The 16,760-nt window shown below is 37.2% G+C and overlaps 1 protein-coding gene across 1 annotated transcript in view; it reads right to left on the bottom strand.

Moving 5' to 3' along the window:
- Positions 1–8,108: 8,108 nt before the first annotated feature.
- MLXIPL (MLX interacting protein like) overlaps positions 8,109–16,760 on the bottom strand; it is a 211,053-nt gene continuing 202,401 nt past the window's right edge. The window contains exon 4 of the mRNA XM_044054848.1: positions 8,109–8,237. Coding sequence (XP_043910783.1) covers positions 8,109–8,237 — 129 coding nt within the window. The remainder of the gene's footprint in view (positions 8,238–16,760) is intronic.

The following is a 16,760-nucleotide window of genomic DNA, read 5'->3' as shown; positions in this document are numbered from 1 at the left end:
CATGAGAATTTCTTTCACATGTTGATTCATGTGCTATACTGGAATAAAGTTACCTCATGTATTTTAAGCATGTTTCAAAGTCACCACAATTCTGCTATTTTCCCTTTTGCAAATATGCGGCAAACTCAGAGTAGATTATAACAGTTGTGAGGAGGTGGGTGCCACCCCCACGTGTGGTGGTGGTGTGAGGGTCTTTCCCCAATACAAAATATTCAAAACAGAATGTTAAGGGTTCAGAAAAGTTGCAATGGAAGTTTTGGATGTAGAATTACCAAAACATTATCTCAGAATTCAGTATTACTTATTCTAAGAAAGTGTGATTACTTAAAATTAGTGGGAAGATTGACTTCCAAGCATCTGTACATGGATCAACAACTTAACTTCAAGCTCTCCCACTGTGAAAAAAAGAAAATGAAAGATCAGGTCTATTAACTCTGCCACTTTTAATAAATTGATCTACCAGCCAAGTAAGTACACTGCCTGGATGTCAGCAAAGAAGAAACTTAAGAGTCTGAAAGAAAATCAACTAGAAAACGTGAAGAGAAAACACTGGCTGGGTGGAATCCTGCAGATGTTCAGTAAAAAGCAGTTCAAGCTCCAGCTTTGGTGCAAGACATGACTTCCAGTAACCTAGAGGAAAAAATAGCCAAATGCGTTCACAGCTTATAAAAATAAACAAAACACTGAAGGAGTATATAAAATCAAATAAAAACGGCTGGAAAATGGAAGAAGCATTAAACAGATATTCAGATGAATCGATAAAACTGAAAAAAAAAATAGAGTTCAAAATGAAGAAAAGACTGGCTGAGTATGAGACTGCTCAAGAAAAGATGTTTCAAAGAAATGGCAGAATTAGAGGACAGTGCTTGCAGGGAAAACCTACTGAAATTTTTTTCGCTGTGCCAGGAAAATTGGAAGGGACAGACGTATTAATTTTATGAACGTACCCATAAGCAAGCAGGCTGTTTCACAGCATGATTTGTTAACTGAAAGGGCACATCTTGTATATGCTCCAAATCTGGCCACAAGAAAGCAGCCGGGACCTGTATTAGCAAAGATGGAATCATACCAGCAGAAAGAGTTGTTCTTGACAAAACTGTGGCAGAAAGGCAAAGTATTAAAAGTTGGAGACAGTACAGTATTTCTGGAAAATGATTATTCACTGTACATCACACAGGAGGAGAAGGACATTTATTCCAGGAATCAGGGAATGTCGAGAAACAGATGTGAGATCCAAGCCATGGTACCCATCTTCAAAATATTTTTTCCTGGAGGATCAAAGTCATTTTTGATGCAGAGCAAGCTAAGGATGGAATACAAAAATTTGTCTAACAAAAAGCGAGGCATCAAGCAGAAGTGAACCCTGCTTCTCATTCCTCTGGTAATTAACCTCACAGGGAAACTTTATCAGTGAAAACTTCTACAATGTTCCAAAGGAAAATGCTTGAGAGACCAAGAAAACACAGGAGATGACTAAAATAATCGAGTACCTTGGAACTGAACCAGAGTCTGGAGTTGGGAGAAAGAGATGAACAGGAAGAAAAACAGCAACATGGAAAGTAGTCAATAAATGTGAGATTACAAAGCATCAGCTACATCTGTGAAATATGGCTGTGCAAGAAAAAGTGGAAAGAAGGAACTTTTGTTGACTGTTAAACTTGTGAGGGACTGAAAGGCATTTGCCTCACTTCATATTGTCATAGGTTCACAGATGTATACTAAGTTAACCACTAAGGCTCTTATACGCCAAGATGTGCAACCCAAATGTGACCCACAAATTTGATTTATATAGGAGGTGATTTACAGACTGCCTCTCTCCTTCAGACACAAGACCAGGGGTGAATTTCTGATTATCCACCCACTGATCCAAGATGCATTTAAATATGGACAGGGAGGGAACTTTGCTTCACATACATTTGGGGGGGGGGCTGTTCCAGAAAATGAGAATTCTTTGAGAAATATATCTGTCTTTCCAACATGTCCTATTTATATTGCAAGTAAAATTTAGGTCTTTTAATCTAGTAGTACGGATGCTGCTTGTTTTGGGGATGTGTGAAAAGCTCATCAAAACAGGGTCCAGGGATGCCTTATATGCCAGGTAAAGATCATCTCTCAGAAGTCTGTATGATACTAAGTAAAGAGACAGGGCTTTGAGGTGATCAGCATAGGAGACACCGTTTACTCTCGGTATTCTTTTTGTAAGTAACCTTTGTTGACATTTCAATCTCTGCGTGGGTCCAGTTAGGCACATACCGAAGGGAGCATTATATTCTATGATGGCTTTTATGAGGTCTGTATACAGTGGTATGATGACCTCTCCGGACATCGGTGCCATGCCTTTACTTATATGTTCAGCAAACATAGACAGAATTTCTTACTAACTTTGACATATGTCGGTCGAAGGCTAGGATTATATCTACATGAATTCCCAGATCCCAGAGTAGTGAATCAACTTTTAGGGTGTTTTATTGATGATGAAGTTATCCAGGCTAGCCAACTTCTCAAAAGGTACTATAATGCATTTTTTGATATTGAGTTTTAAGCCAATGTTTTGGCACCACATGTTTGTCAGTGTCAGACCTTCCTGAAGTGTTCTCATCTTGGGTGGATTCAATGACTACTCCCAGTATGCAATCATCTACGAACTTGGTTATCCAGAGGCCTTTGACACTGGCTTTGACATCTGAGAAGTAGATGCCAAAAAGGAGTGGGCCTAGCACAGAGCCCTGGGGGACTACATTAGTGACTGGCCTCTTTGTGGAGATGGCCTCACAAATTTTAACCTCCTGGGTATTATCAGTGAGCAAGCTAACTATCCAGCATGTTATAAAGGTATTTATACCGACTTTTGTAAATTTTTTGACAATGCCAGAGTGGGATGTTGTATCACATCCTTAGCCAGATATAGGTAGGCAGTATGCACCATTTTCCCCTCATCTACTGCCTTACTGATCTTTTCAAAGAGGTCCACCAGATTCAGCAAGCACAACCTTCCTTTGACAAAGCCAAACTGGAATGGATCCAGTGTCTGGAGGTCTCCTACGTTCTTGTAGATAATTTCCATGGTATTTTTTTTCCATAGCTTTGCAAATAAGACTAGTCAGACTAATGGGTCTGTAGTTTCCAGGATCTTATGAAAGTCCTCCCTTTTGAAGGAGGATGACCACTACAGCCCTCCATTCATGTGGCACACAGTCTGTTTTAAGATTATAGTTAAAGTAACTCCAGGGGCCCTGATAAGTCATACTGTAGACTGTTCAGGAGCCATCCTGAGATATTAATGGGGTCCAATGAGGCTGTATTCTTCACTTTGTGGAGCACAGTCAATATATACTCTCTAGTTATAGTTGGAGGGGTTGTTTGAGGGTATTTTTTAGGGGGTGGTTGGGTTGAGAGAAGGGTAAAGTTGGAAATAAATTTGTCCATTTACAGGTTTGCTGTATCACCAAGCTTGGTGAATGTGGTACCATTAACCACCAGTGCAACAAATTGCTGTGTGCTGTCTTTGAGGTTTCTGACACAGCTGAAGAAGGCCTTATGGTTATCTTTCACCTGCAAAGTTATCCTATCCTCCAAGTTGGCTTTGATTGACCTAATTAGCCCCTTTAGTTGCCTATTTAGTTTGATGAGAGAGTTCTTAATGTTATGGGAATTACCCTTCCTGATTTTGCCACAATTGTTCCCTTTGGTTGTATATCCTTGTTTGGAAGGTCACTAAGGGGAAGGGAAGAAGATGGAAAACATTTACTTAAGTAAAACAGTTTCTGTTCTTAACAGTATTTCTATAAAACGGTTCATGATATAAATTACATGTTATATAGTACAATATTTTCTGTTAATGTTATACATGATAAAGGTACTAAAGTAAAGCAATGCCTTTTTTTCTTTTTCTTTCATTTCTCTTTTTTAGTATAAATAAATGCATGCATTATGATGCAAGAAGGGGAAAAATGCTGGATAAAAGCATGGTTAAGTTAACAAGCTATAATCTTGGAATGTTGATGTGGGGATGGGATGTAAAACTACAGAGATCATAATATATATAGAACTAATACATTTTCTCTTACTTTTGCATAGGTGAATGACTGGATTAAGATCCCTGTTTTAATCTAATAAGTTTTAAGTGGAAACAAATACATAAGAAAATATTGAATGCAATGAAAAGTTTTCCTTTAGCAATATAAATGTTCAGCATGTCTTTAGGATCCTGGAGGTTACAGATACATTTTTTTCTTTTTTATGTTTCCATTGAGACGAGCTAATTATAGGGCAATAAAAAGCCAGAATACTTGTTTAAGGCTAAAAGGTAATGAAAAGCATGTAAGATGTTTTTCACATCTGGGAAGGGAATAAATATATAAAAAAAACAAACAGACCGTAATTAGTGTAAATAGGAGCGACTGCAGTAACATGCATCTTTGTAAGGATAACATTACATTTAGGTCAGATTGTGCCTGCAGCTGTCAATTTAGGACAATTGTTCCTACTAGGACAGTTAAACATTATTATAAGAATATGTATATAATTCTGTGTGTCTGTAGTATGTTAATAGTTGGGGGGACTCTTGAGGTGTATTTGTTTTTTGTTTGAGAGTTTTCATTAAAACAAAAAGTCTTGTAAAATGTGATATAGGTTCAAATGGAGATGCCAAGAAACAACTGTATAAAAGTTCAGCCTGTCAAACATTAGTGGGTGCATGCATCACAAAAGATGAAAACAGACATCCAAAAATCTGTCATATATAATAGGTGGGAATAAAAACTTCTTATCATAATGGTGACACTTTCCATATTATCATGGAATATGAATGGCCTCAGAGGTATAGATGAAAAGGAAAGAACACTGAATAATATTAAGAAGTGCAGAGTGCAACCAGCAGTGTTACAGGAGACACTTTTGGATGGAACTGAGCACCTTTGCACCACCTTAGTAAAGGGTGGTGACCCTAAACCTAACACTGCCCCTTCTCTCAACCTTAACCTTACACCCTACCTTCATAAAAGCCTTCCTGTAATACTGTCACTACACAGGACACACAAAAAATCACAAACAACACTATATCTGCCCCCTAGCCCTAACACTAAGATACACAAACTCACACACAAACATACAGCACTTATCCTTCCATTCATCCCTGACCCTAGCCCTAACTCAAATACATACTCACAAACACTCACACCCCTCCAACCCCACTTACGTGTATCAGCATTACACACCATTAACTTTAGTACCACTTGGCTGTCTATACCATTGATGCTACTGTCACAGTCAGTCTGCATTAAAGCTTTTTGTTTAAATTCTCAGTTCTAATACCTCTTGCTCAGTAATTTTGATAGTGACAGGACTGCTGCCTCTGCAGAACTGTTCACAGAAACCCTACATAAGCTGTTAATAGCTGCATTCAGGCAGCTGTACCCAGCAGGAATAGGTACAGAACTAAGTCAAAAAAAAAAAACAAGTCACCCCGGCGGGATCACATCATCAACAAACTATACAGCAGAAGGAATATAATCATGGCAAAAATTATGAGGTATAGCACCCAGCAGGATAAAAGTACTCTCATCAAACTAAACAAAGAACTCAGAGGACAAAAAGTCTACCAAAGACAAATTTGGGGTAAATTTGCCCTCCCAGGCCAAGGTCAACCACAAGGCATTATTTATCTATGTCTGTAACCTCCCCCAACTATTACTAGGGATTAGGCTTCTCCATAGTCCAAGAACACTGCATCAAAAGACCCTGACAACATCACATACTGCCTTCAAATTAGCAAGAAACACTGGCTCCCTATTGAAATGTTAGTACCTGAAATGCCATGTGCAGAGAAAAAACACTGAAAACCCAGAGAAGAGCAAATCTCTAAAATTGTTCCACAGACCTATATACACCAACTCTGAGATATTCTGAAAAATTGCATCTTGGACTTATTATGCAAGTCTGATCTTTTGGCCATTCAGTTTCAGCATCTTGGGACCTGCATTAGTGGGTCCTAACATTTCAAATGGTTACCTGAAACACAACCTATCAGGCCCTATGGAAACATTACTTAAGGAGGAATCTGAGGGAAATTTATGGTTATAGCAAGCCATCCAGCAAAATGCCAAGTTACTATGGTGGAGTCCAGGGTTGCAGGCATATGATATGACAATGCAGCACTGTAGTGGTGTCAGCAATGCCAAGGCAGATGGGATCTTAAGACAGGGTATGGGGTAATATATTCCCAGGTAGGCTCATTCCTCTCAAGCAATGCTTCTCAAGGGGCACTTGAAAAACTTGCTTGAGTCTTCAAAGGGGGGAGAGATGTGACAATAAGAGGTACTGCAAGCCATGCCAGGAGAAGAAGGGTAGTGGATGTATACCTTATGCCAGTACAGCTAGCTGTAATTTTGTAAATAATTATATGTCATTTGTATATCAAACTGATTTGCACAGATGCTTGCACTGAAAATGTATTTGTGAGTTTTGCTTATATGTAAATGTATCAACAGTGCACCCTGCTGGAAGGAAAAGAAATGTCCATGCATTGTTGTAACTATTTAAATGCATACATTATAACATAATATTGTGTAAGGGGAGAGGTTAATCCACCTGAGTTGGGAAAAATATTCTTGAAATTAAATTACTTTATGGGTTAAGTCATAAAGATGTTGTTCTACAGTTTTGAATGGAGCCAGAGATGCAATGTCTGTGCTATAGAATAGCTTGTAGCTCCTGTAGGAAGAGTGGAATGGTTTTATTGTTTTACTGCTTCCAGGTGCTTTAATAAAACTTAGCTAAAGGTCTAGTGTGTATTGTAGCACATAGGTGCTAAACCCTAGCAACTTCCAGTGTTGGTAATAGTTTGGGAACCAGATATCAGATGACCAGATGCATGTGATGTCATTCTGTACAGAAGTAATGTTTTAATACTAGAGGAGACTGAAGCCTCATGAGCATTCTGTATTCTGTCTTCGATCCGATAACAAGGACCACTCACCCATCTTGCCTTCCTCTACTCAATAAGTAGGAACAGTAATTATTTTAGTCAATCAGGAATAGACAGTGAGATTGTTTTTCTATAACTGTGTAAAACTTTCCATCGGTGTTACTTTTGGTACACCTATGACTGAAACTCTGGTGATTACTGTAAATAGATATTTAGTATTTTCATGTTCTTTTATTATTTATTATTAAGCATATTTAAAATTTTCATTGTTGCTGGTCCTTTTTAGAAAATATTTAAGTTTTGAGAGTATATATGCATATATTTATTTGGTGACAGCTCTGGCCACTCCTGAAAGCCTAGCTGTTTGTCAACATTACCATTTGAATTAATATTAATTTAACTCACTATAATTGGATACCTTTTTAAGAGTCTTATAGTAACTGGCTGGTGGCAGTGAATCTGCCTTATAGACTGGGCAAAGTTGGTGGAGCAGGTAATCTGTGCCAATGTTTCCCAGGTGTGTGTGTGTGTGTGTGTGTGTGTGTGTGTGTGAAAATTAAATCTCAAAGAGTATATGTGTCAACAACTTGAGGCATGGACACAAAACACTGGTTTCACAGACAGGGTGCTAGAGGACTTGACTTGGACACTTGGCTGAGAACCTAACCCTACAGCTGTACCAGTGGGGAGTCTTACTGGGGAACTGGAGGGAGACAGATAGAGAAATCTAGTCCCCCAAGTCTGTTTCCTGTGTGCTCTTAAGGGAAATTGTGCTTGATGCAGACAGATCTGCAGCTGAAAAGACTGAGTGTATCTATTTGTATCCCTAGTGAATCTCCCTCTCCAGTGTCAGTGGTGAGGATTCAGGCTCCTTGATTACTGGCCCAGCGGGGGGATGTCACATATGCCATGAATACCTAACCTGCTTTTAGACTAATTTCATAATGCTTCATAATAAGGGCAACTCTGCAATGCACAATTTACTAGCTTCTGATATGTAATATTATCCTGTTGAAGACAGATGTGATAGCAGTGATGCTTGCTAAAGAAAACAGAATGTTAGTGGCATAAGAATCTGTCTCAGCATTTGTGTACACAAATCTGAGTTTACAGCAGAAAGCTGTATCTGTGAAACATAATTGCATTCATAATATTCTGAGACCTCTTGTCACACTGTTTTATCTTACATTACCTTGATGCTGGGCTGAGGACTTAAACTGGTGACAAAGTTGTGTAAAGTATCAAATCCTAGCTTGATATTAAATCTCCTCTTCTGTTCTGCAGAGATGTGAGTAATTCTTCGGGTTTCTGTCTATGAACAACAAACAACATTATACTGCAGAAGCAGTTAAAGACACTCATTTCAATCAATAATATTTAAATGTTGCTCTATATGCCATACCCAAGAACTACTACAGGTTAACTTCCATAATTAAAATAACTATTCACCAGGGAAAACTCTCTCATTAATTTCTTAATCAAAGTATCTGTAATACATTTTAGGAAATAATGCTCTTATACTTTCTGCAATGATACAACAACACTCCATCTATTTCTGAATGAAATAAGAGTACAATTAAAATAATTTCTTACTGAGAGGATGTAATCAGAACAGATATGCAAATATACTCACCCTCCATAACAGTAGATCTCTGAATAGATGGATCACTTCTGTAGAAATTATAACATGTATGGAACTTAGCTGATGGTGGACATCATGTCTAGACCTGCTCTTTCACTGCAAATTGTTTACTGGGTGAGTGAATTGGTCTACTGACCCTTTTCATTCATGACCTGAGTACTTAAGACAGTACAATAGTACATACAATATTAATATTTACAATGCAAGCTTAGTTTATAACAGCTATACTGGGTATTACAAGCAGCTCTAAGTCATATATATCTTGTTTGTATAACACTAAATAAAATGGGTGTAACAATTAATTGTAAAAACAGCTGTACCATGTAAATAAAATGTAGCTTTTAGGGTATAAAACATACTAACTCAAATTATTCAGTAATACGTGTTTGGGAATGCAGAAGGTTATGAAGATTATCCAGGTACTGTAATAGCAGGCATATTTGCCATCTTTTCCTAGGAGTTAATTCAGGGCTGATGAAAATTGCTCCAATGTCTGACTGCTTTTAACCTCATTGGGAAAGTAGTTCCATATTGTTGGTCTTAGTATTGAGAACACTTTTTCTCCTATTGTGGTTTTGAATCTTGGGCGAGCCAGGGAAGAGAAGTCATTCTGGTAATTTCTTAGCACATAAGTGTGTTTCCTAAGAAAAAGCAACATTTTTAGAGGGGGGCAACAGCCAAGGTTATGTATTTTAAATAACAAGGTTGCATGAAGTAGTGTGACTCTATATAATATGCAGCCACTTCAGTTTTTTTAGTAAACTGCAGTGATGCATTCCTGCATTGGCTAGAAGGATAAAGGAGATTATTTTGTTTTCTACTGTTGGTAGTTTCTGAATGCCATATGAGAAATATGGGCATAAAAGGGGGAAGGCCATATTACATTTTTTGAAATAAGACATGTTTATTAAGGCTGCTGTTGTACTTTTGTGAGAGTAGGTGTGAGATATGGTAGTATTGTTTGAGATGCAAGAGAACTTTAATGATGGTACTGGAGGCTTGTATTAGGTATACTATTTCTTTTAAGGTCTTTAAGTATTATTAGTGGACAAGAGGCAAGTTTTTGAGATTATGCAAAAAACATGACATTTGCTTTTCTTGTGTTTAAAAGTAGATTATTATTGTTAAGAAAGCAGCTGGTTAATTGTAAGAACTTTGATTGAATGTGAGTTTGAAGATTTTGACGAGTTTTGTTAGATTCAAGCTTAGATTATAAGGTTTAGGTTGGGTATGTTTAGGGAGATTCCATTAAAAATAAGGAGATAAGTAATGGGCCTAGACTGGATCCTTGAGGTACAACACAGTTAAACACAGCCATGTCTGAAAATAAGTTGTTATAATAAATTTGGAGTGTTTTGTTTTTGGAATAGTTTCAGAACCACTTTACAGTGTTTTCAGCAAAGTTGAGTTTGTGTAGAAACACATCATGATTAACAGTTTCAAAGGCCCTGATTATTTCACTGTACACACCTTCTGTTGTGAGTCCATAACCCATACTTGTATATATCAAACCAGTAGCCTTTACTAGGGCAGTTGCAATACTAAAGTTGCTTTGGAAGACATGTTGGTTAAATAAGAAGCCATAGCTATTTATATGTGACAGCAGTTGTTTCTACAGTATTTTTTCAAATGTTTTTGGGATTGGGCATACATCTGAGATTGGTTTGCAAGCTTTGGATTCAGAAGGAGATCCTATTTTTGTGAGGGGGGAATAACAAATGAATATTTGAAAGTTGAAGGAACAAATTCTGAGTTGAATGAGAGGTTAAAATGTGTGCGGTGTTAGCAAATAACTTGAAGAAGGTTGGATGAAGTTTGCTAAAATTGGAGCCTGAGAAGTCTAGTGTGAGCAGCAGTGATTCTGTTTGCTTTATTGTTATGGATTTGAAATGGAAGGATGAAGCATAACAGGCTACAGGATATAGTTGAGAGGAGGTGTCTTCATATTGGAAGGTAAGTCAGGAGTGTGGAAAGGAGCTAGTTTTTCTCTCTTAAGGAAGAGACAAGAAAGTACAGGTAGTCTTTGATGACTTTATTGTTGCCACTTGAGTCCATGTTTTTATATTTGGTAGAGGGATCAATAATGCAACCTGTGAAGTGTTTAGCATCTTTCCAGAATCATTTAGATTGAGATAAATATTTTGATTATTTTTGCTTTTTGCCTAAGGGTGCTGATTTGGCCCTATTTATAGCTATTTTATTATTTTTTTTTATGTTCTAAGTATGTCTGGAGAAGGTAGTTATTTGGAGTGAGTTTCCAGGCTTGTCAAACTTTGTCCATTTCATTGTTTATATATATATATATATATATATATATATATATATATATTTTTTTTTTTTTTTTTTTGCCTGATATCTGTGGTCAGATAGGGGATTTTTGTGTCCTGATATGTCTATGATGACAGGAAATAATAGGTCTTGGATGTTGGACAGATTTACAGTAAAGTATGTCAGAGCTTGGATTGGATCTGTTTCTGAATATAGTGGGGATGAATTATTCTGCTGAGATGGTAGCTGAGTTTCTGTAGTTTATTATGTGGGAATGATCTTCCAGTGATTAATGATTGGGGTCCTTTTCTACTTTTGAGTGACCAGGTAGATATCACATGGCAGTAGTCACTTAGGAAATTACCTATGATATCAATTTTCAGACATCAATGTTTTCAAGATCTGAGATACAGGAATTGCCTATTTGATTATTAGGTCTAGAAGGAGCATACACCAGTTGTTCAAAGCTGTGAGTTTGCAGCATTTTGTTGGGCTTTTTTAGGACCTGCTACATTAAAATAAAGTCCTCTAAGATGATGCAGTTGCTATTTACTCCTTTGGAGAAAATATTTGGAAGAGTTTGTTGAACTGCTATGATGGAGGAGGGAGGAGGTAAACAGTACAGCAGTGCAGAGATTTGTATGCCCACCTAAGGTAATACGTATTAGTATTCAGTTTTCTTGTCATCTAATGATTTTGCTGAGTAATGGATAATAATGTTGAGTGAAGGTTTGCTTGACTAGCAACATTGTGCCAAATCCCATTCTAACCACCTGGTCTGTTATCACCATATAGGTTGTAGTACACAAGAATATATTGCAAGGAGCAAAAGTTTACTTTGGCTCAAGTTTCTGTTATGGCTAGTATGTGTGGTTTCTTAAGAGTGATCTAGGTTTATTTGTTATAAAGTCTGTATGCATTTAAACTGGCAAGCTTTAAGCTTCTGTTATTGATTCTAATATTACAATTGCTAGGAGGTATATTGTTGGGATCCACTTGGCCTGGGTTTAGCTGGATATCCCATGACAGAATAAGTTTTTTTTTTTGTGTGTAGTAGCATAGCTTAGTTAGCAGGCCTTTCATTCATTTAGACAAGAGTTGCTGTATTTTGTAGCATGTGGGTACAGATTATGTACCATTGTGTAGTTGTGAACATTAGGATTTTGATACAATGTGGGTATAACAAAGGAAGAGCTACAGCATACTGGTTGGACGGGTGAGTTTGCTATATAGTAGCAGATGGATTGTGTATGAGGATTGTATTTGTGATGCATGTGACTATAGTAAGGGCAGTAAAGAGGAGGGAATTAGTCAGATATTTGTGTAGTTTCATTATGTAAATTGGTTACATAAGTGCTGGGGATTCCTGGGATATAACAGAAACTATTGCAGAATTAGAAGATTTGTAAAGATTAACCAAATCTTTGAAAAGAAATCAAAAGAATGGACAGAGATACGAGTTTGAGTAAATGAGAACCTGTATGAAATGTAAGTATATTGATTAAGAAAAAGTACAAACCTTGTACGGAGTTTAAGGAAAGTATAATGACTGTATGTAGGGCTTTAAAGGTAAGCTAAATTAAGTACTGCCCACCTGCCACCTTGGCTTAGAAACAGATAGTAATGCAGCACATCTGCCACCTATGCTAGAAGGTTAGAAATATGGCCTATCTAGCAATTAGGTTGATTACAGGTTCAAAGAGGAATAAAAAAGGAAAGGGCTGTCCATCTGCCATCTGGGTTATAATATGTTTCAAGCATATCTGCCACCTAGGCTTACAGGTACTGAAAAAAACAGAGTATAGTTGGAAAGTATGTCTACCACTAAGGCTTAGAAGTAGTGGATTACAGCACAGAGATAGTATCAGTGTAAGAAAATTAGGTGGATTATATGTAGGGGAGTTAAAAGTTGTTAGTAAGTATATTATGAAGTGTGGGGGTTGAAGTAATGAAATGGGTGGGGTTGGAAGCATTATAATGAAACTGTATATTGTGAAGAAGATATGGTATGGAATAGTAAATTTTAAACTTGTGATAATAGTAGAGTACTGCTATGTTTAATTAAATGAAGCGATGTAAGTTGTATATGTGAAAGGTGATATTATTGATAATAATGCTGCGGTTATGGATAGTTTTAGTGCAAGAGGCAGGTTGATTGAAATGTAATGTGAAGTGAGAGGAAGTATGTGGATGGGTTTCAAGTGAAGTAATAATTGGATATGGACATTATAGGATAGTACTGGATAGAGTGATTGGAAAAGACTTTATGATGTGTGAGTTATAGCTTAACTAGTGAGTGTCCAGAACAGTATAAATTGAATGATATGGGGGTGTTGGGAATAGGGGTAGGGTGAGGAGATTTACAAAGCTCACATAGTGTGGCTGAATCGAGGGATTCCATCCCCCTCAAGGGTTTCAAAAAAGCAGTACGTAAAGAGAGTGATCAGATAGAGGTAAATCTGCCCTATTTTCTGTTAAGTCCTAACTTCCCTAAGTCACTAAAAAGGACTGGAGGGGTAGAGAAAAGGAAGAGGGGGTGAGTGAAACGGTGAGACAAAAGTAAACTTATCAAAGAACCAGCTATTTGGCCATTTTTTTTTTTAATTTAGGAGTCAGATATTCCTAAGGGTGCATGAGTGGGAGGTCTCAGGTCATACTGTTAGGGAAAGGTTAGCTATTAAACAGAGTAAACTATTTGCTCCATTCTATTATTTTCTGAAACCATTGAGAGATGAGGGAGGGGAAGACAGACATTGTACTATGAAGCACTCTTCAGGATGTCTAAAGCAGCATCAAAGACATAAACCAAAGCTATATTTAAAGAAGCATAACAACATTATACTACTAATCACTGCCCAACCACAGGGTTAAACAGAATTTCTCATAACTGGAGCAGTTTATACCCAAATGCATACATTTCATTGGAAGTGGGTAAATCCTGCTTCACCCATGATTGGGGATAGACTCTATGTATTATACAATTGAGTTACTAAAAAAGATACTGCTTATCTATATTTAAAAAAAATATTCCTTACCATTATAAAATAACTCCAGTTTACAGTGGCCATCTTTTCTATTGATGACGGATATCTCCACATGTACCATAAAGTAGAGGCATTCTCTGTGCATAGTAAGCATGCAGTTTATGTACATGCTCGCATACAATGATGCCATCTGTAGCTCAAGCCACGAATGGTGTGAAGTTTAAAGTGACCATGGGTACATTTTTTAAAGGAGAGTAACAGATCTCCACTTGATGCAGAGCTGCAGGCATTTTGTTGTTTTTGATTTAATTACACAAAGTCACCACTAGCGTCTTAAAAGGAAAAAAAAGGGAATGGTTTAAGCTGCCTGATGAACAGTTCTTTTTGTGTGGTGCAATTTTTCCTCCACTAATATGACTAAATTCAGCCAAACAGCTCCATTTTAGGGCTATTTTTAGAAACTGTTATAACAAAAATTACTGTGTGCATGTGTGTGTGCATGAGCATGAATGCATCAAAAGATTCATGTGCACTCCCTATGATAAAAGGAAAGGAAGGTAACCAATAAAAAAAGACGTATACTATGGATTAAACATGTAGCATTTTCAGACATAATGACAATATCAAAAACACGTAAATCGTATAGCAGAACCTATATGCAATTGCTACCAGACCCATACGGCATACAGGACCAGCAGAAAGGACAGCAGATGCCCATCCTGTGACTATAATCTAATTATACAAATATCGACTGTTCTGGTAATTATACAAACAATTGCAACTGCAATATGTCCAGCATAAACATCACTACTGCAGGAATTACAAATTTATTTTCAAGAATGCATTTATAAATGTCCAAGTACTGGCCACAGATATACTCCACCGAAATACTCCAGAAAAAAAACACTGTTGTGATAGCTGCTGACCGGATGAAGTAGGCTCAAACCATCTCAGTTAGACACCTGTTAACAACCATAATGCAGTTAAACCAACTACGTAGAAGAAGAGTCTGTTGGTTGAACAGTGACTTCAATATAATATAGGAGGTGCATGTGTACACAAGCTGTGTACAGGTTTCCATTTATTTTACCATATAGGAAAGAAGACTAATAACTAAATGATTTAATTTAGAGATTTCAGGTACCACCCTGGCCATAAAGAAAGAAATGGTTCTCAGAGAGCTTGCCTTTGCAGAAAATGCACAAATTCCTTTACAGATCAATGTCTGCAGTTCAGAAATCCTTGTGGCTGAGATAATTGCTACCAGGAAGGGGTTACAATTGCCAATAACAAAATTTAAGCACCTGGAAGACTAGACAGGATGTTTTAGATGTCATAAATGAAGAAATACCTTGAAAATGTGTTACATAGTAATATTAGGAACCATAAGAGGTTATACAGAAATGGCAGACTAGTAAGCTTTCAATGAAAAAAGACCAAATCTGCACTAAAAATGTGATCTGATACTGTAGGGTCTGAGGAGAAGTTGTTAACATTTAAGCTATACCTTGACTTGGACACCAAAAATAAAGTATGGTTGACATGGATGCTCCAGATTTTCTAGTGGTAGTTCTCTTAGATTCTGTTAGAATAGATATAGCTGCTTCTCAAAAAGAGATGACTTTTAGTTGTCACTCAAAGATTTGAGATTTGGATATTGGACACTGCCTTTTTTCTGCATGATAAATATGGCACAAAGAAGCAAGGTTATTGACTAAGTAACTGACATCTATGTTAAGAAGACTAAACTATGGCTGTTTTGGCCAGCATGAAGATGTGAGAATGAGATTTGCCTTTTTTTCTTAACTTTGGCAACAGTTTCAGTATCAAAGGAGCTGGACAGAATGTATAAATCAGGTCCCATCTTTTTCTGAGGGAAAATGCATTTTATCACCATGGCTTATATGTAAGGGAGCCTGGAGCAAAATTAAGAATGCTAGTTGTGCAGATGAGAGGCAAACGATCTGTTTTTGTCAGTCTCACTTTTATGTTATCATGGGAAAGGTCTATTTGTCCTATTTAAACTTAAGAGGGATGTAAATGCCCCTGCCTAGATCATATACCTGGGTGTTTTGTTGACTTGTAATATATGTAGCCTGAAAAGACAAGTGCTTCTGATTTACTTTTTTCTAAGTTAGCATGAACAAATTGCAAACAGGATAAGAATGAGTGCTTCCCTTTGATTATATAGCATAACAGTGTAGTATTGTCTTGGTTTCTTTGCAGGACTCCTGGACTTGTTTTAACCTGCATGTTACTAAAAACATATGTATAAACAAACTTTCTTTGTTGTGTATATATTGCCCCTTCAAGGATGGGAACTGCAAGCCTTGAATGTTCAGATAATTTAGATAACCCCTCCAGGCCAAGTCTGAAGATCTGGAGTCAATTTCGCATTTGGAATCAAATGAAAAAGGGGCAGTCTTTAGTTCAGAGCAAGTTGCTTTCCCACAACTGGAATTTCTTTGATGAGGTTAGGATTAAGTGAATTCTCCAGAGAGTAAGAGCTCTGACTCCATAAACGTCTAACACAGAAATATACCTTTCTAGTATACTGCCTTGTATTTGGGATATTCAGAGTAGAATAGGACAAGCAGTTCAGAGCTTTAAGGAATGTCCTGCAAATATTTCTGAGCAGAAATATGAAGTAAAAATACCATTATCAATTGCATCCCATCCCATCCCAAGGTTAGGTTATCACTAAGGATTCTATATCCAAGATTATCCTAAGGAATTCTCTGGTCTAGGCCACAGAAAGATCCTTTTTGAAAGAGATGCACAGAGAATAGGAGCAAAGACTTTGTTGAACTATAAGGCTCATGTTCTGAACAGGACTGCTTACATCACACAGTTTAGAGGAAATAAAACACCATTTTCCTAGTAGACTTCAACTATTCCACCATCACCTGGGAGATTTACACCTCCTCATACATATATGTCC

This window comes from Protopterus annectens, chromosome 13.part0, assembly GCF_019279795.1.
Source record: "Protopterus annectens isolate FY-2018-M chromosome 13.part0, PAN1.0, whole genome shotgun sequence".
Lineage (NCBI taxonomy): Eukaryota > Metazoa > Chordata > Ceratodontiformes > Protopteridae > Protopterus > Protopterus annectens.
Note: the sequence above shows the minus strand (reverse complement) of the source record. Positions and strands in the feature narration are given on the sequence as shown.